At 54.8% G+C, this 25,837-nt stretch overlaps 3 protein-coding genes across 19 annotated transcripts in view; 1 reads left to right on the top strand and 2 right to left on the bottom strand.

Moving 5' to 3' along the window:
* Nucleotides 1-15,276, top strand: part of MAP3K3 (mitogen-activated protein kinase kinase kinase 3) — a 62,692-nt gene extending 47,416 nt beyond the window's left edge. The window contains exons 8-17 of one of the 3 annotated variants that reach the window (XM_079904920.1): nucleotides 1,452-1,585; nucleotides 5,092-5,165; nucleotides 7,278-7,345; nucleotides 7,557-7,649; nucleotides 8,276-8,467; nucleotides 9,008-9,156; nucleotides 9,779-9,910; nucleotides 10,397-10,526; nucleotides 10,895-11,072; nucleotides 12,261-15,276. In XM_079904920.1, coding sequence (XP_079761046.1) covers nucleotides 1,452-1,585; nucleotides 5,092-5,165; nucleotides 7,278-7,345; nucleotides 7,557-7,649; nucleotides 8,276-8,467; nucleotides 9,008-9,156; nucleotides 9,779-9,910; nucleotides 10,397-10,526; nucleotides 10,895-11,072; nucleotides 12,261-12,489 — 1,379 coding nt within the window. In that variant the 3' untranslated portion in view covers nucleotides 12,490-15,276. The remainder of the gene's footprint in view (nucleotides 1-1,451; nucleotides 1,586-5,091; nucleotides 5,166-7,277; nucleotides 7,346-7,556; nucleotides 7,650-8,275; nucleotides 8,468-9,007; nucleotides 9,157-9,778; nucleotides 9,911-10,396; nucleotides 10,527-10,894; nucleotides 11,073-12,260) is intronic. The other 2 variants (XM_079904921.1, XM_079904922.1) reach the window with 2 other exon arrangements.
* Nucleotides 15,277-15,377: 101 nt separating this feature from the next.
* LIMD2 (LIM domain containing 2) lies at nucleotides 15,378-19,769 on the bottom strand. 4 transcript variants are annotated; one of them, XM_079904923.1, is made up of 7 exons: nucleotides 19,132-19,769; nucleotides 17,909-18,003; nucleotides 17,680-17,724; nucleotides 17,461-17,600; nucleotides 17,243-17,375; nucleotides 15,893-15,990; nucleotides 15,378-15,510 (listed from the first exon to the last, which is right to left on the bottom strand). In XM_079904923.1, exons 1-6 carry the CDS (start codon nucleotides 19,460-19,462, stop codon nucleotides 15,946-15,948), a joined length of 789 nt encoding a protein of 262 aa, XP_079761049.1. In that variant the 5' UTR covers nucleotides 19,463-19,769; the 3' UTR covers nucleotides 15,378-15,510; nucleotides 15,893-15,945. The 4 variants fall into 4 exon arrangements, with proteins under 4 accessions (XP_079761049.1, XP_079761051.1, XP_079761052.1 ...); XM_079904925.1 differs by having other exon boundaries at nucleotides 15,485-15,510; nucleotides 17,153-17,375; XM_079904926.1 differs by having other exon boundaries at nucleotides 15,490-15,510; nucleotides 17,142-17,375.
* A 1,654-nt stretch (nucleotides 19,770-21,423) lies between these two features.
* STRADA (STE20 related adaptor alpha) overlaps nucleotides 21,424-25,837 on the bottom strand; it is a 29,768-nt gene continuing 25,354 nt past the window's right edge. For all 12 annotated transcript variants that reach the window (XM_079903831.1, XM_079903838.1, XM_079903834.1 and 9 more), the window contains 4 exons: nucleotides 25,638-25,742; nucleotides 22,947-23,188; nucleotides 22,613-22,655; nucleotides 21,424-22,334 (listed from right to left, as the gene is read on the bottom strand). In XM_079903831.1, coding sequence (XP_079759957.1) covers nucleotides 22,182-22,334; nucleotides 22,613-22,655; nucleotides 22,947-23,188; nucleotides 25,638-25,742 — 543 coding nt within the window. In that variant the 3' untranslated portion in view covers nucleotides 21,424-22,181. The remainder of the gene's footprint in view (nucleotides 22,335-22,612; nucleotides 22,656-22,946; nucleotides 23,189-25,637; nucleotides 25,743-25,837) is intronic.

Consider the following 25,837-nt stretch of genomic DNA (forward strand, 5'->3'; position numbering starts at 1 on the left):
TTCGATTTCCCCTTACCTCCATCTTGTCATTGCCTTCGAGCCCTCTGTTGGCCAGATGGCATCTTGCATCCAACTCACAAGTGATCACTGACAGAACAACTCTGAATCTGAGCTGCACGAGACATGGCACTGTGTTTCCCTCGTGCTATCAAGAAATCCCCATATTTGCCTCCCTCCTGCTCCTTGCAGAAAGGCTGTCACATTTCCCCATGGGTGGGATCCCCCCCTCCTCTGTTTGGATTGCTTATGGGGAATGTATGAGTAGCATGGCTGCCCCTTTTGGAAATAAACTGTGGTCTCAAAATTGCCTTGGCTGAAATATACTGGGAGTCACAAGGCCTGTTTTCTAGATGCAGCACCACCCTTAAGACACCACATGACTTTGGGCCTTGGCTTCCCCTTCTGCACACTGTGGATGATAATAATGTACCTCCGCTGTAGGTGTGTTGTGAGAATTAAAGACAAGGTAACAGTATAAAAAAGAAAAGAAGGGCTTCCCTGGCGGTCCAGTGGTTAAGACTCTGTGCTTCCACTGCCGGGGCGAGGGTTCGATCCCTGGTCGGGGAACTAAGATCCCGCATATTGTGCAGGTGGCCGGGGGCGGGGGGGCGGGCAGAGAAACAAAAGAAAACTTGCCTTGGCTGATTTCGTTGCTTTGTTAGTTCATGGCATAGCATCTCTAAGTGTATACTCTGAGCAGCATCAGTTTCTGCCAGGGCTTAGAAAACTTGGACAAACAGACTCTTTCCTCCATGGGCTGTCTGAGATCATTTGAAAGGCATGGTTCAGGTACCTCCTTATCTCAGAATTGGTAGCCTCTACCCTGTGAGTGAGGTGTTGCAAGTGGAAATCCAGCATAATTCTGTGCCTGTTTTTAGAGCAGTTTGGTTTCTGGCCTCTGCCCTGGAGTCACGTGGGGAAGCCAGACTACCAAGAGCCTCAGGTTAGCCTTCCCACCCGAGATCGTGTCAGTGGTTCTTGGAGAGAGTATGGGTTGATGCCTCCAACAAGAGATTGGAGCACCAAGCGCTCTCGGTGGCGAATTCATTAAAATAGCGTCTCTACGAAACGCGTGATCCTTGTATTCTGACCGAGTGACTTCGTGAAGAAGAATGAAGGAGTCAGTTTCTTGAAGGACATTGAAAATAATAGTTTAAAACTCCTTAAAGACTATCTTTCAAAGAGCAACCCTACCCACCATTCTTTAACTTTTCTCTTAAGTATTTTTCTTCCTTCTTGAGGTCCTTGGATTGGGGGAGGAGCTGCCTGGCTCAGGAAGTTTCCTTCAACCTCAGCACTTTGTTAGGCCCTCCCTCTCCTCCAGGATGTTCAAAGAGCCAAACCAGCTCTCTACCACCAAGCAGATGCTTTGTCTGAGCTGGCCCTAAGTCTGCTCCTCTCAGGCTGCAGGTCCTGGCTCTGCAGTCAAAGGTCGTGTTTCTGTGCTCTAGGCTCCCAGAACCCCGGCCGAAGCTCGCCTCCCCCTGGCTACGTGCCTGAGCGGCAGCAGCGGATTGCCCGACAGGGGTCCTACACCAGCATCAACAGCGAGGGGGAGTTCATCCCAGAGACCAGCGAGCAGTGCGTGAGTATAGTCTGGGGATGGGGGTTTTGGGGCTGGGGTGTGTCTTGGGACGTGTCAGACCACGCTTAGCAGGGGGAGTTCTCAGTGGGCATGGTGTGTAGGTGAGGGACTTGAGTCCTATCCAGTAGCTTTTTTGTAAACCAGGCCTGCCAAAATATGAATTTTTCCTTTCTAGGGGCCAAATATCCATTTCTACCAAAGACAGAATCTAAGCTGCCTAGCCTCCTTGGTGCTGCATGTGCATTTGACAGATTCTTCCTCTTCCGTGGTCCTCTCACTGGTCTCCCTGCAGAACACCACTCCGCTGTTTGTATACTTCCTTACAACGACCTGTCATTTCAGCAGAGTTTTAACATGTGACCAGTCCTAAACAGATTTTGTTTTGCATTTCAACCAGATTTTAGTTTTGCTATTTCTTAATGAAAGGTAACGAGTATACCAGTCCAAAGTAGGACTGTCTCCTTTGGGTGGACTTTTATGATAGTAGACAGCTGTATTAGTTATCTATTGCTAAGTAAAACAACCACAAACTTAGCAGCTTAAAACAGCAGACATTTATTATTTTACAGTTTCCTTGGGCCCAGAATCCAGGCATGACTTAGCTGGGTTCTCCACTCAGGGTCACACAAGGCTTCACTCAAGTGTCAGCCAGGCTGCATTTCTTTCTGAAGCTTGTGGTTCCCTTCCAGGTTCACATGGTGGTTGGCAGAATTCAGTTTCTTGTGGTCGTAGCACTGTGGTCCCTGTTTTCTTGCTGGCTGTCGGCCAGGGGCCACTCTGAGCTCCTAGGAGCCACTTGCAGTTCCTTGCCATGTGGCCCTCTCAAAATATGGTAGCTTCTTCAAGGCCAGCAGAAGAATCTCTTGCTCTGGTCTGCAAAGATGAAGTCTCAGGCTTCCCTGGTGGCGCAGTGCTTAAGAATCCGCCTGCCAATGCCTGGGACTTAGGTTTGAGCCCTGGCCCGGGAAGATCCCACATGCCACGGAGCAACTAAGCCCGTGAGCCACAGCGACTGAGCCTGCGCTCTAGAGCCCGGGAGCCACAACTACTGAGCCCATGTGCCACAACTACTGAAGCCCACACGCCTAGAGCCTGTGCTCCACAGCAAGAGAAGCCACCGCAGTGAGAAGCCCGCACACTGCAACAAAAGGGTAGCTAGCCCCCGCTCACTGCAACTAGAGAAAGCCCGCACGCGGCAACGAAAATCCATCCTCTCTGCCATAGTCTATTGACTAAAAGCAAATTACAAGTTCTACCTATACTCAAGGGGCGGGGGTTATATGCAAGGCTTTGACTTACTGGGGTGGGGTGGAGTGAGGACATCCTAGGGTGCGTCTACCACAATGGCTTACCCATTTTAATGGCTAGCTTTTTTAACTTGTGGCCCACTTGATGAAAATGGCACTTTGGCTTAGTGAATTCAGCAAGAATGAGATCTCTGGCTTCATTCTGAAGTTTTTTCAATGAGCTTGCTTTGATTGCAAGAAAAAGATCTGTCTTATAAACTTTTGGGATTTGATCTTGAGAGGGGAAATTTCTTAAGGGTAAAAGCATCCAGTAGAAGGCCAGCACCATCACATGGGGGATTTTACCAAAAAAACCTGATTCTTGTAACTTCTTTTTCCTAAAACTGATTCTTACAACTTTTCTTCCCCTCAATAGCTAATCTCTGTGTAGCATTGTTCAAACTATATAGGCTATGAGAAGCATTTTTAAACTGCCTCTTCTCTCTTCTACAGTCCTGCCTTCCAGGTAAATTTATGTTTAGAACAGTGACCTAGAGTGCTTTTAGCTGCAGAGTCCCTTCTTGGATATCTTACTGACCATCCTTTCCATTTTCTCTAACCAGAGTGCTTCCAGACGTCAGCTGTACTAGGGGTGACTTTGCTAATGAGTTTGATTGCCTTTGCTTTCTATCCCTCCCCATGGTCCTATATCCTGGTCCTTTTACTTCTTTACCTGCCTGGCCCTGGAAAGCATGGGAGTATTAGACTTGTAGTGAGGATAGACTTTTAGAAAGAGGCCAAGGAAGCAGGAGAATGCCTAGGTCCTTCCCCAGTGCCCGCCTCTTTAGCTAAAGAGAATTGCTGCTGCTAATGGGCCATTCAAGATAAATCCACTTAACAGAGACCAAAACAGCATAGTATATAGTGAAAGAGTATCCAACTGGGACTTTCTTGAAAAATGAAACTAAGATAACTTTATTTTGTTTTTTCTTTAATCAGATTTGAGTAATAGTTGCATCTATTTGCTAATTTTTAGAATGAACAAAGCATGATTCAGGCTAATTTTTTTTGGCTTAATTTTTCTAACAAAAATTTTACTAGCACAACATAACTTCCTTCACTTCCTCTTTGACTTCTGCAGCACTGTCCTAAAGAGGCTCCTTTTTTTTTTTTTTTACAGAAGCCTTCACGGGGTTCAGTGTATTTTCCACAGGCCTTTCTTGAACCTTTGGTATTCTTCCTCCTTCGTCACACCTGTCATGTTGTTATACTTGCTCATTCTCTGTTCTTCTGTTATCTGATCTAACTTTGCCAAATATGCACTTTATGGTTTGGGAGCAATTCTTTCCCATGTTGGTTTTATCCTCTTGGGGAAATCCTATATCCTTATCAAGATTTTGGGGATTTTACTTTTCAATTAATTTGCCTTGATTGGCAGTTTAAAAAAAAATCATATATGACAATATATGAGTGACAGTATGGGTGAGGTGGACTCCAGCATTAAATGGGAAGAGATAATTTGAGATGGAAACCAATTTTATGAAAGTTGTTCATGAATTTTCATGGTTCTGATACTCTGCTTCCCTATGTAATGTTTAACTTTGGATCTCAGATAATAAATTCTCTGGTAGTGAATACCCCCCATAGGCAAAATGAAGGGGAGATTAGTTGGAGAAAAAGCTAATCTGAAGGCTTTTTGTTACTGCATTTGACCAAGGGCCAGAGAAACATTTTAACTTACATAGATACTTACTGGCTCTGCAGGAGAACTAGGAACTGGGAAATTTTTGTTCTGTGTCAGCTGTGTACTAACTAGTTTCATGACTTCAGACAATTCTCCTAACCTTTCTAGACCTGCAGTGGCTTGTCTGTGAAATGAGGGCAATAAAATTATGAATTTTAAATTATAAATTGTGGAGTGTAAACAGAAGCATTATGGTCCCACCCAAATGCACTGGAAGCCTCTGCAGGGTAGGACCATCTCCAGCACCAGGCTCCAGCATTCACAAGCCAAGAAAATGTCAACAAGAGAAGCAGCGTCTCTGCTTTGCTCTCCTGGCAGAGCTCCTTGGGATGCCAGCCAGGCATTTTTCTCACTCCTGGAAACTTGCCTTTCAGACTGCGGGGGAGAATGGTACCTTCCTAACCATTCTTCCCACTGCCCTGGCGGAGAAAGGGCACTTTCATATTTTGGAAAAGAAAAAGGACCATTTGCTGGCCTTGGCTGGGTCACCTGGCTGGGATTGGGGCTGGGGTTTTATTGTATGACTTGCCTTGCAGATGCTGGATCCCCTGAGCAGTGCTGAAAATTCCTTGTCAGGAAGCTGCCAATCCTTGGACAGGTCCGCAGACAGGTATGAGACTGTGGCTGGTTCGGGGGTTAGTGCATAGGCATTTTTGGAACTGATGAGCTGAGGAAATGGAGTCAGCTAGTGTGTGTGTCCCTGAACTGCACATTGGTCTGCAGGCCCATGGTTAAAACATCATGCTTCTGGGAAAGAAACCTTTCGCTAGCATTCCTAGCCCTCTCCTTAATTTTCCAAACAGGGAGAATGTTATGTTTGTATAATTAGATGAATGTAGTAGGTTATAATAGCAGCTCACATGTGTTAAATGCTTGCTCTGTTGTTCCAAGCACTTTACATGTTTTGACTTCCCACATAACACATGCTGCCCTTGTACCCTTAGCCTCATTGCTGAGATCTGGACAACCTTCAACCTTCATTGCTTGGGGGACAAAACTGAATTATCACCTTTGGGTTTACTTTCTTTTTTTTTTTTCTCCAAGTCTTTCTGGTGGAGTAAGAAACTGGGATATAAAAACCAGAAAACAAGATATTCAGACTGCCTAGCTTACCACACTGCATGCTTGGTGTGTAATCTTGTTCTTACACTTTGGGAGGCAACAAGCGTCATCCTTCACACACCACGTGGTTCTGTGGAGCTGATTTGCCCGTCAGCGGGGGTGTTTGGAGGTGGCTTTGGCACCTATCATTGGCCACCTATCATTGGTGGCTTTGGCATATCTATCATTGATGTAGCCAGTCTCTCTCCTTGACCTTATTATGCCCAAGAGCACATTTTGACCACATCCAGCTGGGCTTAGGACTGTGGTCAGAGGCTAAGGAACAGTTCTGGGGATTTTCTTTTCTTTTTGTAACTGATTAATTGCTCACATGGGTAATCACCTTGTGACCATGGCTGGATCTGTACCGTGTCTCTCCTAACAGACCTGTGAGCTGCTGAGCGTGGTCTCCCCTCTAGGTATCATAGAACAGTCACAGTTGCTTATTGGCATCCAATCTGCAGCCTTATTTTAGGCTTGCTTTCCAACCAAAAGAGTAAGAAGGCAGGGCTTCCCTGGTGGCGCAGTGGTTGAGAGTCTGCCTGCTGATGCAGGGGACACGAGTTCGTGCCCCGGTCCGGGAAGATCCCACATGCCGCGGAGCGGCTGGGCCCGTGAGCCATGGCCGCTGAGCCTGCGCGTCCGGAGCCTGTGCTCCGCAACGGGAGAGGCCACAACAGTGAGAGGCCCGCGTACAGCAAAAAAAAAAAAAAAAAAAAAGAGTAAGAAGGCACAGGTGGAGGTGCCAGAGTTGCTGCTGCAAACTGAGAGCTCTGCCAGGACAGGAACTGACTCTGGCTTTGAACTCTCTTCTAAGCCTTGTGGCCACGCTGGTGGGGGAGGGGAGCTGTGGGACAGGACCACAGAAGGTCTAGCAGTTGGGAAGTAGGGGACAGCCCCTGCATCACTGCCTTGAGACTTTCTTCTGACCTATGACCTTTTCCAAAGGCACTCTCACATGAGGGAAAGAACCGTTCAGGTGGATGCTGGGAAAGATAACTCACTTGATTCTTGAATTCTTCCTCTGTCCCTCCAATGCTTTGTTTTCTTCTCCTTGGGAGTCAGACTCAGTGACCTGGACTTTACTTCCTTGAGGGCCAGCATAACCTAAGGTCAGAGCTTTCATCTTCCCTTCATGGGATCTGGAGCCATATAGACCCAGCTCCACCAAATATTAGTTGAATAGTTTTGGACAAGCCCTTTAACCTCTCTGTTCCTGTTTTCCACGTCTCTAAAATGGGACGGTGGTGATTACTCTGAAAGGAAGATGCTGTTGCTATCTTTATTACTGCGCTGGGCAAGGGGCTTTGTGCAGCTCTTCCCCTGTCACCAAGGTGGGAGGGAAGGGTAAGATAAAGCACTGTGCAGCCAGGGTGGAGGTCGGTAGCACTGGAGGGCTTCATTATTCAGGGTCCCGTCAGATGTGGGCCTCAGACTAGTGAAGAGAAAGTAGTAGGCTGAGAAGAGGGCTGTTTCTCTCCAACTCTGCTTCCTACCATGCAATGACACGTGTGGGAAGGAGCTAGGAGAAGCAGTCTGTGTGAGTATCCTCTCTTCTGCCCTGTTGAGCTGCTTTGGAGGTACCCTGAAGTCTACTTTGTGATTCATTTTGTTTTTCTAGCCCATCCTTCCGGAAATCGCGAATGTCCCGAGCCCAGAGCTTCCCAGACAACAGACAGGAATTCTCGGGTGAGTTCTCCAGAGCCTGGGTGAGCACTGCGGGGTGTCCGGGTGGGGCTGTAGGCAGTCTGCTTTTGATGGCTGAGTTGGGAAGAGAAGCCAGGGCTGTATTTTAATTCTCCTCGGGCTTGCTGCTCTGAGGCCTCAGGTGACCTAGAGGCTTAAATGGATCACTAACATTGGCCTGTCGAGAAGCCAGTGATTCCTCTCTCCTACTCAGATCGGGAAACTCAGCTCTATGACAAAGGGGTCAAAGGTGGAACCTACCCCCGGCGCTACCACGTGTCCGTGCACCACAAGGACTACAATGATGGTGAGTGTGCCTCCACCCTGCCCCCTGCTGGCCACCTCAAAAGGGATGTGGTTAAAGCTCCTCCAGGAAAAGCCACTGGAGCGGGTGGCCCAGGCACTCCAGGCCCCATGTTCCCTTTATTCCTGAGGAACTGTGCCCAGGCTTGAGGCAGTAGAGTCAGGGTTAAAAAAGGGTGGGGGGAGGCTGGTATTTGTAGACTGATGCTGCCTCTGGGAACTCTGTCCTTTGTCTGAGTGCACAGCATGCTCCAGGGCGCCAGCTCTCCAACGCCCCCTTCTGCCTCACGCAGCAAACGGAATGGAGCTTCCTCAGAGGTTTAGGGTTAGAATGCCAAGGAAAATAGATCAGCCGTGGATTGGCCCTGCGAGTGACGTAGGACATAGGGACCAGCCCTATGCTTTCGCTTTGGCTAGGTTTCCCTAAACCATCTGGCTGCTTGCTAATTCCTGCTTTTGTCCTGATTCTCAGGATGCTTGAGACATTAGCCATTCTGGCACGAGTCAGGTGGGAGGGCAGATGGGTTCTGGAGAGCTCACCCAACTGGAGCTGCGGTTATGGCCCGGTTTGCACATTCAGCCTGTGGCCAGGGGTCTGACTTGCTCTATTCTGGCCCTGCAACCCTTCAGGCAGAAGAACATTTCCCCGAATACGGCGTCATCAAGGCAACCTGTTCACCCTGGTGCCCTCCAGCCGCTCCCTGAGCACAAATGGCGAGAACATGGGCCTGGCGGTGCAGTACCTGGACCCCCGAGGGCGCCTGCGGAGTGCGGACAGTGAGAACGCCCTCTCTGTGCAGGAGAGGAACGTGCCAACCAAGTGTGAGGAGTGGGCCCTGGCCAGGTGGAGGCTGCCCAGGGGATGCTCAGACCAGCTGCAGGGCGGGAGGCCAGCGGGTCCACTGGGGCTGTTTGGCTCAGCAGTTGGCAGCTCTGGCCCATCCGCACCCAGTGGAAGAGCCCGAGGGTGGGCAGCAGATCCCCTGGACCTTAGTCCTCACTCCACTGTTGTGTGACAAGCACTTCTCTCTGGCCTTTAGTTTCTCCATGTTTAAACTGAAGAGCAGTCTCCTTAATCCCTGACATAATGAGATATTTGGGGGCCTTGGAAGTATGAAGGTATTTAATCAATTCAGATGAACATTTAACCACTATTTTAGCCAATCCTCTGCTTCTCAGGCCTTGGGCCTTGAGGTCTGATTGACCAGGGCACTGAGCCTGTTCCAGATGGGCGTGGAGATGCTATGCTGAGAGATGTGATGATGCCGGGTGAGGGGGCAGCTCGGGCCTCTGTAGGATGAGGCAGGATATCGGTAACTAAGTGCACGAACTCTAATGCTCTTTCCTTCTGTTCTCCTGTAGCTCCCAGTGCCCCCATCAATTGGCGCCGGGGGAAGCTCCTGGGCCAGGGTGCCTTTGGCAGGGTCTATCTGTGCTATGATGTGGACACAGGACGAGAACTTGCTTCCAAGCAGGTCCAGTTTGACCCAGACAGTCCTGAGACAAGCAAGGTATTGCCTTCCCCATGGTCTGACTTCCAGTTCCTCCCTCTCAAGAAAATACCTGTCTCGTTGCACAAATTGCTCGAGATGCTACAGGTTGCTTCTCCCATCATTCTTCCTCCCAGGCTCCCTTGCTGTTGACCCTGGCCCAGGGGAGAGATTGGGTATGAGGAACTGAGTTGGTGCCAAAGTACCAAGCAACCCAAACTGGGAGGTGATGGCCAGTGCTACAAAGAGCAGTACCTGCCCCACCCTCACCAAACAGATGCCTCTGTCTCCCAGCTCTCAGACCAGGAAGGAGCCTGTCTTTGGAGCTTAGCTTTGGATGTGACCTTCATTCCCGTTTGAGTGGATAAATACAGCAGTTATCTAAACTGCTTAGTTGCCCCCACAAACCCGTCTCCCACCCCACTGTCTGCTGTCTTCCAGCATGGGAGTGCCACCATCCCAAGGCTTAGCCGGCATTGTGGACAAGGGCCAAACAGTTGAGAGAGTCCCCCCTTTTCTCCAGCTGAAGTTCCCAAGGCAGACAGACTCCTCTGAGGCCACTGAATAGGGCAAGCTGAGCTGATCCTAGGCAGGTAGAACCAGGGCCCTGAAAGCCTAGGTGACCACTGGGCCTCTCCCCTAGGAGGTGAGTGCACTGGAGTGTGAGATCCAGTTGCTGAAGAACTTGCAGCACGAGCGCATAGTGCAGTACTATGGCTGCCTGCGGGACCGTGCCGAGAAGACTCTGACCATCTTCATGGAGTACATGCCGGGGGTATGTGCCCCTCATGCATGTGGGACACGCAAGAGAGGACCTCTCCTGGGGCTGTGGGCTGTGGAGGAGGGGTCCCTTTGACATGGGTCTGATTACCTGAGACTCCAGAGGCTCAGGGGGGAAGGTGAGGCAGTGGCAGGACTTGGAGTCAGCAGGCCCTGCGTCTGGCTGCAGTGATGGTGTGGGATGAGAAATGTCCCAGGCTACCCTAACCTGAGGCTTACAGGGCAGCTGCACTGTCCAGTAAGTAGCGCCTTTACCTAGAGTAGACAGACCTCCCTTCTGGATTTGGGTCATCTGTTGCTTGAGGAAGGGACTGTCTCAGACTTTTCTCCAAGCTGCCTGACAGCCCCTAGCAAAGTGCCTGGCACATCACAAATGGGAATCGGAAGAATCACTCCTTCGCCGAATGCCGGGGGCTGGAAGTAGCCTTGCCCCTTCCCACCACCTTCCTGCAGTGACTCCCTCTGACTCCTGTGGCTTTAGGGCTCAGTGAAAGACCAGTTGAAGGCCTACGGAGCTCTGACAGAGAGTGTGACCCGAAAATACACCCGGCAGATCCTGGAGGGCATGTCCTACCTGCACAGTAACATGATTGTTCACCGGGACATCAAGGGTGAGCAGGGGCAGGCTGTGTGGTCCCCGTGACCTAGTTACTTGGGAACTTTCGACCTGGTCATTTTGAACTTTCTGAAAAGTGGAACCCTAATTGCTTCCTTGGGGGATTGGCATGAAGATCAGTTAAGCAATTTGGGAAAATACTGTGAAGTGCTCTGCAGATGTTGGCCATAGTGATGATGGTTTGGTGCTGTAGGGCTGAGGCTTCCCGTCACTAGCCTGTTTGTTCTGTGCAGGTCATGTCTAATTCATGGTAGCCCCCCATCCTCCCCAGCAGCCCTTTGACCTGGGAGGGAGAGACAGAGGGAGGATGGTGGAAAGTGCCCAGGGGTCCAGGGTTGCAGCCTCTGCCCTTTCATGCCTTAGGAGCCAACATCCTCCGAGACTCTGCTGGGAATGTGAAGCTGGGGGACTTTGGGGCCAGCAAGCGCCTGCAGACCATCTGCATGTCAGGCACGGGCATGCGCTCGGTCACTGGCACACCCTACTGGATGAGCCCTGAGGTGATCAGCGGTGAGGGCTACGGAAGGAAGGCAGACGTGTGGTGAGCACTGGGGACGTGCTGGGACCCCATCTCCCTGTCTGGGCTGTAGCGGCTCCAACTTAGAAATGAGGCTTGGGGGCTTTGCAGTGTGGCAGGAGGGAGTGAGAACTCACCTCTGGCCAGCGAGGCCAGGTTGCAGGCTCCGTGTGGGCAGAGGTGGTGGTGCCTGCAGCGGTACATACAGCAGATGCGCTGTGTTTTAACTCTGAATAGCAACTGTTTTGTTATCACTGAGAACTTAGGCCATGGAAAACATCCCTGATGTTTGCTAAATCCCTGAAAGAACTGGGATCCAATCTGAAGGCCTGATCTGTCTCTAAACAGCAGCAGGCTTGCGCTCCCTCCTCGTGCTCAGGTGGCTTGCATCTGCTCTACCTAACTTCATGTCCATCCTCTGAAAGGGCCTGAAAGTTGTGAGAGCATCACTTCCTCTTACAATGTTACTGTGGTGGGATGAATAATGGTCCCTGAAGATGTCCACATACTAATGCCAAAAGGATTAGTAAATGTACCTGTGTTACCTTATATGACAGTAAGGCCTTTGCAGATTAAGAACTTTGAGATGGGGAGATGATCCTGGATTATCCAGATGGGCTCAGTATAAGCACAAAGGTCCTTATAAAAGGAAGGGAGGATATCAGAGTGAGCAGTAAAAGGTGACAAAGGAAACAAGAGGTTGGAGTGACGCAAGGCACGGGCCATGAACCAAGGAATGCAGGCAGCCTCTAGTAGCTGGAAAAGGCAGGGTGATGGATTCTCCTCTCAGAGCCTCCAGAAGGAACCATCCCACTGATACGTTGACTTTAGCCCAGTGAGACTCACTTTAGACTTCCGACCTCCAAAATGATAATAAATTTATGCCACTAGGTTCGTGGTAATTTGTTACAGCAGCAACAGGAACTAATACCGTTATCTCAGAGCTCTTTCTGAACATGCTAAAGTGGTTCTCTTCCCCAATGTCAGGAAGCACCTGGGTGGGTGTAGGTTGATGAAGCCCACATGGACGAAGCTGACGGGGCTTTGAAGCCTCTTCTGGCCTTGGGGACCCCTCTACAGGGGTGTCAACCGTCAGCTTGGCCCATCCTGTCTCAGTGTGTTCTGGGAAGGGCACCTCCTTTCACAACAGTGGGCAGGGCAGCTGGGAGCCTGGGGAGGGTTGAGGGGGTGACACTGGGGTTCTCTCTCCAGGAGCCTGGGCTGCACTGTGGTGGAGATGCTGACAGAGAAACCACCTTGGGCAGAGTATGAAGCCATGGCCGCCATTTTCAAGATTGCCACCCAGCCCACCAATCCTCAGCTGCCCTCCCACATCTCTGAGCACGGCCGGGACTTCCTGAGGCGCATTTTTGTGGAGGCCCGCCAGAGACCTTCGGCCGAGGAGCTGCTCACACACCAGTTTGCACAGCTCGTGTACTGAGCTCTCAAGGCCACGCTGTTGCTGGCCGCCCCCTGCTGCATGGGCGAGGGGCTGCTGTGGGGCTCAGCAAAATTGCTGCTTCTCCCAGGCAAGGCTGTGGACCATGGAGCTGCAGTCCAGCCAGCGTTGTCTGTGCCCTTCTGCTGCTGGGGCCCAGAGCCAGGTAGGGTGGCTGCAGCCTCACGGACTGGGAGCCCCCAGCCTGCCAGACCTGAAGCTCCAGCATCCTAAGCTCAGCCTGGAGGGGAAGGGGCTAGCAACAGCGTGCGAGGCGCCGTGGGCCCCGTCCTCGGCACTGTGTCCTGACACCACGGTCAGCACCAGACCCCCGGGAGTCTGGGGGCACAGGATGGACACGAGGGTCTGAATAGTGTTACTTTCATTCAGAGTGTTATTTTGTTTCTCCTCCCCATGTCTGGAGACCACCAGGGCATCTCTGGGCTGGATGAGCCCACCCACGCCTGAGGTAAAGCCCAGCATCCCGCAGCCAATGGAAAGCGGAGGCCTGGGCTGCACTCCCCCTGGAGCCCCAGGCCAGCTTGCCAGTCCCTTTCCTTTACCAAAGATGAATGAAGCAAATGTTATGCTGCCTTATTCAGGGAAGGAGGAGCCTGTCCTGCCTGCCCCCATGACCCTGACCCCCTCCCACCCTCAAGCAGGGGCCTGAGATGTGGAACTGCCCCCACTGAGAGGGAGACCCAGTTTTGTCAATGCAATTGTCTCTGTTTTACAAGTTGGAGTCACTCTTATGCTGTACCCAGTTTCTAAACTGGAGACTTCGTGTGCCCTCTGGGCTCTGAGTACCCCTGCTCTGGGCTTGGGCCTTGGGCCAGATTGGAAAGAGCTGAAGGTCATGGTCTTTGTGCTCCTGGCCTGGCACCTGTTCCCCTCCTGGGGCAGAAAGGACGATGGACAACACAGTGAAGGCATCTGAGCCAGCTGGCTACCCTGAGTGGGCCGTTCAGGGCAGCCAGGGGAGTTGTATCAGGCTGTCTGCGGGTTACGACCTGCTAGGCCAGAGCTCTCTATGATGCCACCAACTGTGTCCCAAACTGCAAAGCTCTGTTCCTCCCTGGCCAGCCTTGCTCATCCCCATGAGGTCTCAGCCTCTTTCCCTTGTTGCTCCTATGGGGGAGGAATGGCAGCAGGGGTCAGGGAGCCAGTATCTCCAAGCAGCTTAGAGTTGGCCTTATTTACCTCAGCCTGGGCGCTGGTCCTTTCTTCCGGCCCCTCCCCTCCAAAAATGTGCCTATTGCTAGAGCTCCTCCCTCTCCAACACCCAGTTTCCTTGGGAGTTGTCATTAAAGGAAGGAAAAAAAAAAAAAAAAAAAGCCAGTGCCCAGGGATGGGTGTCTCCAAGGAGCTGGGGATTAGCGCCAGGCAGCTCATTGCCAGCCTTGCCCACTTCCCCACGGGCACCAGAACAAGCCAAAGCCTTCGTTGTATGTTGACGATGCACTTTTATGAATGTAGTTTCTATCGCTGTTTTTAGCCTTTTCACATCATGTAATGTGAGGCCTTGTACTTGTTAATTTATATCTCAGATCATATTTGATGGTTTTTATATATATCAATTCTAGACTGTTACAGGTGATGGACGCCTCAAGAGAGAGAAGAGAAAATGAAAGCAGCTGGTTTTGCAGGAATGTGTGTTGCACGGTGCCAGTTGGGCCTGGGCCCCTGTTTCCATCCTTTTCCCCCAGGGGCCTCTGTCAGGCACCCCCAGGCGGGCGCTCTGAGGACAGTGAGCATGTGCTCCTGCCTCCACCTTGGCTCTTGGCCCAGGGTGGGGACTGGCCCCTTGCCTTGACCAAAGCTGCCGAGCGGCAGCTCGGCCTCTCCACGACCCCGTCCTGATGGCTGTAGCACTCTTCTTGGGCCCACACCCCCGCCCCCAGTCCCTGACCCCCGCCAGGAAACGGCGTGGTGCCGGTGCCGACAAGATGAGACGACTCTGTGTCCCAGGTTCAGGCTCTCACAGAGCCCCCCCGCCCCCCCCCCGGGGTCTTGCCGCACAGGGAATGTTTTTAAAAATGAATTTGCGAACAAGCCAACAAATCCTACACTCCAAAAAACCACGACCCTGATTTTTTGTGTGCCAAAAACTGTGGACATGCTGGCTCAGCATCCTCAGGACCAAGCTGTTGCTTAATTTTAATTTATTGTTTTTTTATTAAATAATCCAGATGAAAAGTTGTGGGGCCTAGGATGGCCTGGCCCAAAGGATCTGAAGGGCCGTCTCCTAGCAGCCCCAGGCTGGCTGTGGGAAGGGCCTGCCACCACTTGCTCATCAACCCGTGGGGTATGTCAGCCTTGGCCAGCCCGACACGGAGAGGCCAGGGCTGGGGACAGTCCACACTCCACCACCCTCCTGCCCACCCCAGCTCTGTGTCTGTGTCTGAATTGTGGATCGTGCAGAAGAACCTGCAGCCATAGTTATTTTGACTATATCTTGACCGAGGGCTTGCAGTGCAAAGCCAGGCCAGTGTCGTGCATTACTTACAATAAAAGGGATCATTTATACCCAAGGGGTCCTGTGGCAGTGCTTTTGGTTGGGGGGTGGAGGGAACAGGTGTCTACCTGGGAGAAGCTGGGTATGGCGCCTGGCAACAAGCTTGCCTCCCTTAGCAGATGAGAACTTGACTCCAAGAGGGGTCCTGGGGTGGTGTGACTTGGCTGGTACCAGTCTGCTAGCTCAAAAGTGGCTCCCTTTCTTCCCCCCATTCCTCGGAGCTCTGCCGAGGGTGGTTCTACCACAGCTGACTCACTGAGGTGGCACTGTCAGCTCACCTGACCCAAGTATCAATGTGGCTCCGTTTCCAGGACCTTTGTGGCATCCACTGGTCTTCCCAGCCCAGGGAAGGACTCACCTGAGTCATATCCTTGCAGGGCAGGGATCAGGCACCTCCAGGAGCCACCTCTCTGATAGCTCCCCCAGGGCTATCTGCTGCTGTTGCTTAGCTCGGAGCAGAGAAGGACCATCCTTGTCCCCATCTGAGGCCTCTGATGCAGACGTTGGACCTGCCCCAAGTGAGGCTCTCAGCAGCCCTCCTCACGCTCTGAGGACCCGGGCTCGGGGTGCCAACTCTGCTTGCTGTTAGCTCTGCCATTTCCAGGGGCAACATAGCACAGTGGCCCCCCCACCTGCCTTCAGAGTTTGAGGCCCAGCTCCCTGCCCTGTTCTATGGGCATGAGGTCACTTAGGAACTTAAGGACGTATATGGGGTGGAGGTAGCAAATCCCCCAGGAGTCTGCCCTCTTGTTCCACCAAGTCACATAGTCCACAGGCAGTTGGGGGAAATCGGGATGGTTGGGTCTGGGGCAGGACAAGCCAGACATCCTGCCTGTATTCTGTTGGGGTGGGGGTGGGGGCAGGGGAGGATCTTAGGTCCTCCAAGCTTGCCTTGTTTGTTGTAAACTGTTGTCCCCTCAGAAGAGCAGATGAGCTGTTTCTCCTTAGACTGCTTGGGATGGTGACCACGGCTGCCCCATTCCCTGGAGCTTGAAAAAGCAGGAGGAAGAGGACAGATGGGGAAAGGGCACAGAGACTAGGAGACCTTTGATACAAATTGCTGGATCTGCTGGTTCCCACCATTCCAGGGCAAAGGGGGCTCAGACGAGGACTCAGCAAAAGGATTCTGTCTTGTACCCCAACATACTGAAGTGCAGCGAGGCGCAGCACCATTACCCACTGACGGCCTGAACTTAAGCAACACAGACTGAGGGGCAAAGTGGAGTTCAGTCATCAGACACTCTGGGTTTGACAGTATGAAGACCTGGCTGGGAAGCGCACCCCCTTTTCTCAGGCTGCCCAGTGTTCATTCCCCTGACACCCATCACCATTAGCCCCCCACCACCAATCAAGGCCAGGGGTGCTTTGGGCTGACCCTGTCCCCCTTCACTTCTGTGTGGTGACTCTGTATCCTTCCTGCCACAAAACCCCCCATCAGGCCACATAATACAGAGTCAGGATCTGTTGAAACGTGTTTAAAACAGGGTTGATTACAACAGTCAAAACCGGCAAAAATGGGAGAAGAGGGGAACGTGACCCTGCCAGCTCCCCACCAGTCTCTGTGGCTCTCAGCCTGGCCGGTGCTTTAGCTTCTGCTGCTTCCGTGGTGTGGGATGGTCCCAAGCCCTAATGGGCATGCCCTGCCTCGCCTGGGGGGGGGGGGGGATGAGGAGGGCGGGGCTCTTCCACTTTCCCTCCCCTCCCCCACTGGGTCCTGGTGGGCATTTGGAGAGACCCAGCAGGGGGCATCCTGGCTCACCTTCCTGCAGTCTCCATGGCTCAGGACCAGGCTAAGGGCAGAGGTAGATGGGGAGATGTGGGGGCCACACAGGGCCCTGGGTGGCAGTGAGGGAGCTTGGGACCCTGAGGGGGGCATGCTGACTCCTTGCTGGAGAAAAGGCACCTAGATAGGGAAGCTGGGTTGGGGGGCCTTCCCAGGGGGCCGTGGGGTAAGGTGGGGTAGGCTGGAAGCAGCAGGAAGCGGGCTGGTGAGCAAAGCCCAGTCCTGGTTCCCTAACCCCCCCACCCACTGAGGGAGAAGGAAGGAATCCCGAAGCAGAGCCCTGCCCCCAAGACCCTCTGCCCGAGCAAGACGGCCTCATCCCCTTCCCACCCTGACCCCGCCGGGGCCCGGTCCAACCTCTCTCCCACCCTGCCCGCTGCCTGCTCCAGGCCCTCGACGGAAGGAGGAGGGAGTGGATGGTGAGAGGTGCCTCAGGCTGTCTTGGTGCCGGGGTCCACCTCCTTGTGGGCCCAGAGCTCCTTGTGCTGCTTCCGGCCGAAGCCTTCGTCGTAGTTGCCTTTGCTCTTAAACAGCTGCTGAAAGTGGGGTTTGCAGTAAAATTCTCCGTGCAGCGCCGCGTAGCTGCCCAGGCTGTAGAAGCAGAACAGCTGCGCTCAGGTCGGGTCGGGTCGGGTCAGGTCAGGAAGGCCAGGGCGGGGGTAGGGCAAGGGCGCACCTGAGCTTGGTGTGGCAGTGCTTGCAGCAGAAGCAAGAGTTGTGGAAAATGAGCTTGTCGGCCACCAGCCGCTCCATGGGGTACACGGTCTTCTGGCAGGCAGTGCAGGTCTCCTTCACCTGGGCGCGAAGGCTGAAGGACTGTTTCGGGAGAGACCCCATCAAGGGCCTGACCAGCGACCAGCCCGCCCTCCCGCACACCCCAGCCTCAGGGCCCTACCTTGGAGCGCTGAACCGCGCTGCTGCCACTGCCACCTTTGGCTTCCTGAGGGAGAGGGCAGGCGGGGCAGGGTCAGCTGAGGAGGGCCCCAGACCATCACCAGCCCAGATCCCAGGGACAGTCAGGAGGAGGGGAAGGGAGACAAGCAAACACGCCGCTCAGCACGCCTTCACCCTCAGGCCAGACACCTGCGGGAATGGAGTGCCCTCCCACCCGGCTGAGCACCTACGTGGGGGGGGGTGGCCTGGGTGGCTCCTGCAGCCTGGAACATGGCTCGCTGGCGGCGATGGAGGCCCAGTGTGGAGCCGCGGCACCCGCTGGGTTCTGCAAGGGGAAGTCGGTTGAGAGGGCCCCACAAGCCCTTCCCCAGCCCGCAGGGTGGGGGTGGGGTGTTTACAGGCAAGGGGCTGGGGGACCGCGGTTGGGGCTTTCCCTAAGTCATTTCCTGTTGCTCTGGGTCTTGCCACTTCCGCCCCTCACCCACCTCCCCCTTGGCCCGCTCGTCCCCCACGCGGCTCCGCAGGGGGCAGGGGTCCCTGAGTGGAACCATGTGTCGGGGAAAGAACAGTTAGCTGGCAGCGACTAGGGGAGGGGCTCCGCGCAGCGGCCTGAGCGCTTCGCAGACCAGGACCCCGCCTGGTGCGAGGGGAGGTCAGGAGAGGGCGGGTCCTGGTGGGGGGCGGGGGGGGCGCGGCCAGAATCCGCTGCCCCGGCCTGACCCCGGCCCGACCCTCCCCAGCTCGGGGCCGAAGCGCGGGGGCCCGGGCGCTCCTCGCTCGGCCGACCCAGCCCCTGGACAGCGCTCGCGGGCCGAGCCGCCCGCCCCGCCCGGCCGAGCCGCCGCCCGCGCGCCCCGCTCCTCCGTCCCGATCCCGCGTACCGGAACCCAGACCCGGGACTCCCGCGGGTCCAGCCGAGGAGACCTCGGCCCCGCCTCTGTCTGGAGGCCGGACCCGGAGGGCGGACGCTGGCCTCGGGGCCACGGGCGAGCGCGACGGGTGGAGGCGCTCGGCGTCGGGACCCCGTGGGCGGCGGCCCTCGCGCCCACAGCCCCGACCTGGGCCGCCCGGATTACGAGCGTGATGCCGGCCCCTCCCCTGGCCCGCCCGCGGGTCTCACCGGGCCCCGGCCTGGGCCGCGGGGCGGGGGTCGGTCTCCGGGGAACGCCTCGGGTGCGAGGAGTGCGCGGGCACGAGCTGCCGCCGCTGCCAGTGGTCCCCGAGCGGCCGCGGCCGCCGCCGCCTTATTACGGCGCCGCCCCCGCCGGCCCCCGCCCCGCGCCCGCCCATTGGCTCCGCAGCGCCCGGAGCCGCCTCCGGGGCCCCGGCGCCGCCGCCGACCCCCTTTCTGCGCTTTGTCTTCCCCTTGCTCGGCGTCCCCCGCCTTTGTCTGCCCCCAGCGCCGACCCCGCTCTCCCAGCGCTCCGCACCGCCCCTCGGCCTTGGCGCCCACCATCCTCGCGAAACCGGCCGCCCCGTCGGCCCGCTCCGGACAGAGGCAGGGACCGGAGCTGGAGGACCCGCGCCGCAGGCCTCGGGCCAGGGGCGAGTCCAGGTGGAGCTGACTGGGGTCGCGGGACAAATGGCGCTCCCGACGAGGCCCTCGCGGCGGAAAAGGATAACCCGGCGCGCCTTTCGCTGCCTCCATTTCCCCGCTCCGTGGGCCCTGCGGCACGAAGGACCCGCGGGGGCCGCCCCGGAGGCCCGCCCAGCGTCCCCGTGCGGCTCCCACGCCCCCTCGGGCGCCTCGTCCTCCCGCCGCCAGGGGCGCCTCGCGCGCCCATATGGCCGCCGAGGAAGATGGCAGGGGCGGCCGGGCACGCGGTCTGGCCACGCGAGGCTGCGAGGCCCGGCCCGCGCCGCAGAAGGGCCCCGGGGTCTCCGTGTTCGGTCAGCTTCGGCCACCAGCCCTCAGCGCCTTCTCTTGGCGCCCCGGAGAGAGGGAAACCGGGAGCCTGCGGCTGTGGTGCCCAGAGGCTGCCGTCCTAAAGCGCTTCCGTGGAGGGACTTTGTGGGCTTCGTCACCCCCCAACTCCCAGCCCCTGCCGGCACCCCCTTCAGGGAAAGAGATCTCCATCCTTGAAACAAGGAATCCTAGGTTCAACCAAACCTCATTTGACACAGGGAGCGAGGCCTGAAGATTTAAAGTGACTCGTTCAAGTAACAAAGCTGGAGCGGCAGGGCTGGCGTAAAAGGCCAGGCCTCCTGACTGCCCCCCTCCCCCCCAGGCCGAGCCGGCTGCCTGGGATTCTCCGGCACACGGCACTAAGGGTCCCAGGGAGCATCACTCACTTGTGGGGTAGAGCCTCAGCTCTGCGGGGAGCACAGGGAAGCCACCTCCCGGTCGCAGCTGGAAGCTGTTTCACGAAGCATAGCCCTAAGCATAGCTGCCGTGCGATGGCAGGAGTAGAACTAGTGGCTAAAGAGCGAGGCCCACAGCCTTGTCAGGAACAGAACAGCTCATCGTGCTCACCTGGCAGGACAGTGAGCGGGGCAGCAGGCATCCCCAGCCCCCGGGTGTTCCCTTGGCTCGCTCAGGGCACCCAGGCTGTGCTTCACTCTTCCCCTCAGCCTCCCTCCCTCTCCGGAGGAAGTTTTACGTTTGGGTTGAGCTGCAGCCCCCCGAACTCCCTGGATGGGGTGTGTGAGAACTTCTAAAACTGTTAACAGGCATCTTTACCAGACAAGCTTCCACACCTGTCGTCAGATGCTCAAAGGGGGCTATGGTGATGCAAGAAACGTGAAGCTCTCTGAGGCGCTTGGCTGGTGCCTCAGGCCCCCACAGAATCAGCCCTTGGGGCGCCGACAGCAAGGTGGAGCAAGCAGATCAGAGGGAAAAAAAACAAGCTGCCGAGGGTGTTAAGAAAAGGGAACTTGAGGTTTAAAAAAAAAAAAAACGAGCTGGCAAGAGGGCTGGAAATAAATGTGACCTGGCCTTCTCACTCCCTCCGTTTCAGGTTTCCCCACGCCCTCCCGGCTGGTGCGAGTCCCTTCCCCTCAACCCCTGTAACTGCCCAGGGGAAGAGGTTTTCTATTTTTCTTTTTAAAACTGATGTTACAATTTCTGAGGAAAGGGAAAGTGAGGGCATTTCATGGGTTAAAGCAGCTACAGGGAAGAGGGAGGGGCACTTCCTTGATCTGACATTTGAAGTACTCAGGCTAGAGAGGGGCACCCACCTGGGGAGACTGGTGGGGGAAGGGGCCCGGCTGGGGGGCGCGTGCAGGCTGGGACGCACACGCAGGAGCCCGAGGTGAGAATCACCCCCTGGCCTGGACTCTCTGGCTGCCAGCCAGGACGACAGGAAGGGCGGGGGCCGGGTCTTAGGTTACCTGCTCTTTGAGTATGAGTCCCAACGGTGAGGAGACACTGAGTCCTGTTCCAAAACAACCCCGTCCACCGCCTTTCCTGACAAAAGTGAGCCTCTTCTGCCTGGGCTCCAGTGGCCCAGAAGTGGTCCTGCAGAGAGGCCGGTCTCCAGCGCTCAGACCTTTCCAGCCCCAAAGCAGTTTGATGGCCACAGGCTAAAATTAATCGTCTCAACGTTAGATAGTTAAGAGACAAATCCATTATGGGTTTTAAAAGAAACGTGTGCTGTGAGGCTGTCTAGCTAAAGAAGGAAGTCACCGCTGTGCTTCCACAAGCACTCGTGGGACCACTCAGATGGCAGAACCGGGGGTGGAATGACTCGCGTCCGAGCCTGCATGGCCAACACACAACAATGTCACTCTCCAGTGGATTCTCTGGAACTTTTAATTTGTTCTGGCGATGAAACCAACACTGCATAAGGACTCAGGCCCTCAGGTTAGGCAAAAATTATGGCCCTTGGAGGAAGCACCAAGGCGGCCAGCAGGAGTCGGTGAGATGGACCCTTCGTGGGAAAGGAATGAGCTACAAAGATGAACCAAGGGAAGGTGTCAGGTGTCAGGGCCCAAGCAAAAAGGGGGAGGAGGACGGACTGCCCTAGCCTTAAGCTAGTGCTTATAAAGAAACAATACCCTTGCCTTCAGTTATCAGGGAGAGGTCCGAGGGGAGGGGAGTCTTATTGCTTGCCCCTCTGGACCTATAGGATCTGAGAGCAGGGGAGAAGGACGCAACTAGGCTGGTAGGAGAGCCAGAGTGGGAAGAAGTCGCACAGTTCCCTGGGTGGGTGAGTCAAACCCTGGCCTTGGACTTCAGCCGCCACAGCCAGAAGAGCATCTATTCCTTCTGAAGAGGTCAGGTCACCTGAGCTCACAGGACTGGGAACGTCAGCTTTCCGGCCCCTCCCAATCCCTGGTTGTTGGGATTCCCTCGTGTCTCAAAAGCCTTTGGAGCAGTAAAAAAAAAAAAAAAAGTTTCCTTCCAGGAATTTCTTTCCCAGTCAGTAAGCAGCCAACACTCCTGGCAGAAATGTCCTTTCTGCTCAATCTGCCCCCAGGAGGGTGGGAGTGCAGCCAGCCCTCAGGAAGCGTCCCGGAGGCTCACGCAGCCTGGGATGGAGAATGTGCACCTTCTTCAGAGGCTCAGAACTCCCAGTCGTCCACCTCCAGCTCTTCCAGGTTTGTTACCAGGCCAAAGATTGCACTGTGATCCTGAGACTGGCTGCCTTCAAAACTGGTGATGGGGGTGACAGGACGAAGTAACTCCGGCAGAGCCTCTGAGGCACGTCGCTTGATCTGGGGGAGGAGAGAGAGTTGGGGTGGATGCTGTTGCTTTGAGTCTCAGGACATCATGGGGCAAGGGACCACGGCCCAGGGACAGATGGGCTGTTGGAGCCACGAGTCTCTGGGAGGAAGGAGCAGCGCCTTTAAGGGGCTTTGGAAACATGGTCATTTCTCTGATTTGAACGGAGGAGGAGAGAATATCTAAAGACCCCAAAGCTAAGGGGACTGAGGGTGGTTGGAACCACAGGCAAGAAAAAGAACCAGGGAGCCTTGGGAAAGTGCTACTGTACCTGCTTGAAGAAAGAATGGTTCAGGAGGGTGCTAGCACTTGGTCTGTAGAGGAAGGGGAGGAGAGACCAGCATCAGCCCTGTGCCCGGATTTCCCCAGTCCTGCTGCTTCTACCTTACCCTCAAGTGCCCCCTCTCCTTCCTTCAGCTCACCAAGAAACAACAGCCAGAGCTACCCAGGCTGGCTTCCTAGCAAACCCCTCCTGCCGAGGGGGCTCTGGACTCGTCCCAGGAACCCAGACTTTTACAGGACAGAGGCATCCTCTCAAACCCAGCCTTGCACTCCAGAGCCCCCTGGGCTCCCCACAAAGCCCACTCCCAGCCCAGCAGACATACCTTACATCCGGGTTGCGCTGAAGGCACTGCTCCACAAAGTGGTGGAAGTGGGGTGAGAAGGTGCGGTGATAGGGGTGGGACGGCGTGTCGCCATTGGAGGTCCTGGGGGGGCTGGGGGCCAGGCTCTCACTCAGGCCAGAGTTGGCCGCTGAGCGCGAGGTGCTCATGGTCAGCTCCTCGGCAGGGATGGTGCTGGTGTCCAGCAGGCAGGGTACGGTGCCGTTCAGCTTCTCCAGCAGCATCTGGGGAGGACAGAGCCAGGGGCTAGGCTGGAGGGGGCCCCTGGAAGGCCTATAGAGTTTCTTCACAAGTATACTTTCCCCAACACATGAGTGATTCGGGAGAAGTAAAGAAAGAAGTGGAAAAAGTCTGACTTTTCCAAAGGACTGGCAGCCACACCCTAGCAAGGCCAAACTGACAACGAGGACTGCAAAGGAGTACCCGCCTCCGCCGTGGTTGGAAGGCAGGGGCTTGCAGTCTCTCCCCCTTCGTAAGGCATCAGATCCTTCCAACTGTAGAGCCCTCACCCTAGGGTCAAGGTGGCAGCCAGGTCCTTTCTTTAAAGCCCAGCCCCAGTGTGCCATGCCCAGGTGGGTCCGATGGGGTTCATTCTGGCCGACTGTCACTGCAGCGGGCTGCACAGCAGCAGTGCACCCAGGGGCGGGCTAGGCAGCTGTTCCGAAGTCCTCAGACTCCACACATGTAAAAGCAGCCCACCTTGGGGACTGCTGTCCTCATGGACCTCGTGAGCTGTTCAAGGCAGAAACCTGGAAATCCTTCTAGAGCTGTGCTGTCCAATATGGGAGCCACCAGCCACATGTAGCCATATATATATATATATATATAGAGAGAGAGAGAGAGAGAGAGAGAGAGAGAGAGAGAGAGAGACAGAGACAGACAGAGACAGAGAGAGAGATTTTTTTTGGTTGCTCTTGGCCATGCCACTTGGCTTGCAGGATCTCAGTTCCCTGACCAGGGCTTGAACCTGGGCCCCAGCAGTGAAAGCACTGAGTCCTAACCACTGCACTGCCAGGGAACTCCCATAGCTATTTATCTTTACTTAAATTCAGCTTAAAATCCAGTCCTCAATCTCGCGGGCCACAGTGCTCCACAGCCACAGGTGACTAGTGGCGGCCACGCTGGACAGCCCAGGTACAGAACATTTCCATCACCTCAGGAGGTTCTCCTGGGCACTGCTGTTTCTGCATCCGTACCTTGTTTACCTAAAAATGGCCTTTTAAGTCTTTCCTGAGCATCCGTTTCTGTCTTACTTAGACTTCCTAGACTCCTTACCTAGATAGATTTCCATACCCTCCTAACTAGTCTGCCAGAACTAAGCCATCTGCGAGAGTCATCTTTATAAAATATGTATCTGATGCTATCACTCCTTCAGCAATTCTCCACATGCTTTGGGACAGAAACCAAACACCCTGGCGTGGCACACAAGCAAAGTCCTTTGTGATCTGCCCTTGCTTCCTTCTCCAACCACGTCACCTAGCAGCCCCCCAGAAGCACCCGTACTTCAGCCATTTACAACTACCTGCTCTTCCCAGATCCTGTTTTTTTTTTTTTTTTTTTTTTTTTGGCGGTACGCGGGCCTCTCACTGTTGTGGCCTCTCCCGTTGCAAAACACAGGCTCCGGACGTGCAGGCTCAGCGGCCATGGCTCACGGGCCCAGCCAATCTGCGGCATGTGGGATCTTCCCAGACCGGGGCACGAACCCACGTCCCCTGCATCGGCAGGCGGACTCTCAACCATTGCGCCACCAGGGAAACCCCGGTCCTGTTCTTTCTTGACTCTGGGTCTTTGCACATGCTGCTCCCTCTGCCGAAAAGAGTTTCCTTCCAGTTCCCATTCTTCACACAGTTAATTCCTATTTGCCTTCAAGTCTCAAGGGTCACCTCCTCCCAGAAGCCTTCCCAGATCCCCTCCTCTAGAGCTACCCTGTGGCCGTTCTCTAGCTCCTCCTCTCCCCACAGGGCAAGCAGTCTGTGGGTTCTGGGAGAGGCTGACTCAGAGCCTACACGCCCGCCCTCACCCCCTCTCAGGTCTAGATCATGCTCCAGGTACTTGGGACCCAGGTAATCCTTGCCCAAATGACCCAAGTCCACTTCCTGGACTTGATAAGACCTGGATAACCCTCTTCCCTGGGTCTGTCTCCAAGGGTAGACGATGCCACTGGCTGCATGTATACCTAGAAGCCAAGGGCGGTGGTTAAAAGGGGCATGAACAGAAGCAGAACGTGCAGGCTGGAGGTTGCAAAGGTATTGACTGGAACGTGGTAGCGCAGAACCTGAGAAGTCTAAGAATTCTAAATTAGAAACTGGTCTTCCAGGTATATGGATCAAGTTAAGAATATAGAACATATTTTATACATCTATAAAACTTTGTTAGCTTAATTTATATGTTTTAAATAGACACCTGGTGTGTGGTCTCCAGGCCTGAAATTGTGAGCCCACACCCGCCCCCCGCCCCCCCCCCGCCCGGGCTCCATTACCACCACAGTTACCACTGACAGAAGTAAACAGTTACACAACTATCTCCCCACTGGTGGGGCTCTTGAAGGAAAGAACTGGGTCTTTCATCTTAATATCCCAGGCTGGTGTCCTGCGTGTGGCGGTTCCTCATCAAGTGTTTGTGGAAGGCAGACAGGCGGGAAGGCAGAAGGAAGCCCCTGGGCTGCAGGCTCACCTGGGTGGCAGGCATATCCTTAAAGGGGACGTGGCCATTGGCTAGTTCACAGGCCGTGATTCCCACACTGTAGATGTCAGACTTGGCATCGTAACCCTGAAGATTCTAAATCAGGAGAAAAGAGCCACAGGTCACTCCACACTGTAGCCTTGGCCATTGTTCTTAGAGAAAGAAGCGAGTGGAGCAAAAACCGGGGAGAG

Source organism: Stenella coeruleoalba (assembly GCF_951394435.1).
Source record: "Stenella coeruleoalba genome assembly, chromosome: 19".
NCBI lineage: Eukaryota > Metazoa > Chordata > Mammalia > Artiodactyla > Delphinidae > Stenella > Stenella coeruleoalba.

What these genes read in the sequence shown, in the direction of transcription:
- LIMD2 (XM_079904923.1), bottom strand. Translation starts at nt 19,462, where the DNA reads ATGGGCGCGCGAGGCGCCCCTGGCGGCGGGAGGACGAGGCGCCCGAGG. An exon ending in CGGCCGGTTTCGCGAGGATG is followed by an intron (nt 18,004 to 19,131) that starts GTGGGCGCCAAG and finishes TTCCCCTTGCAG; the next exon opens with AACCCAGCGGGTGCCGCGGC. An exon ending in AGCTCTGGGCCCACAAGGAG is followed by an intron (nt 15,991 to 17,242) that starts GTGGACCCCGGC and finishes TGCTTTTTCAAG; the next exon opens with CTCCAGGGAATGGGGCAGCC.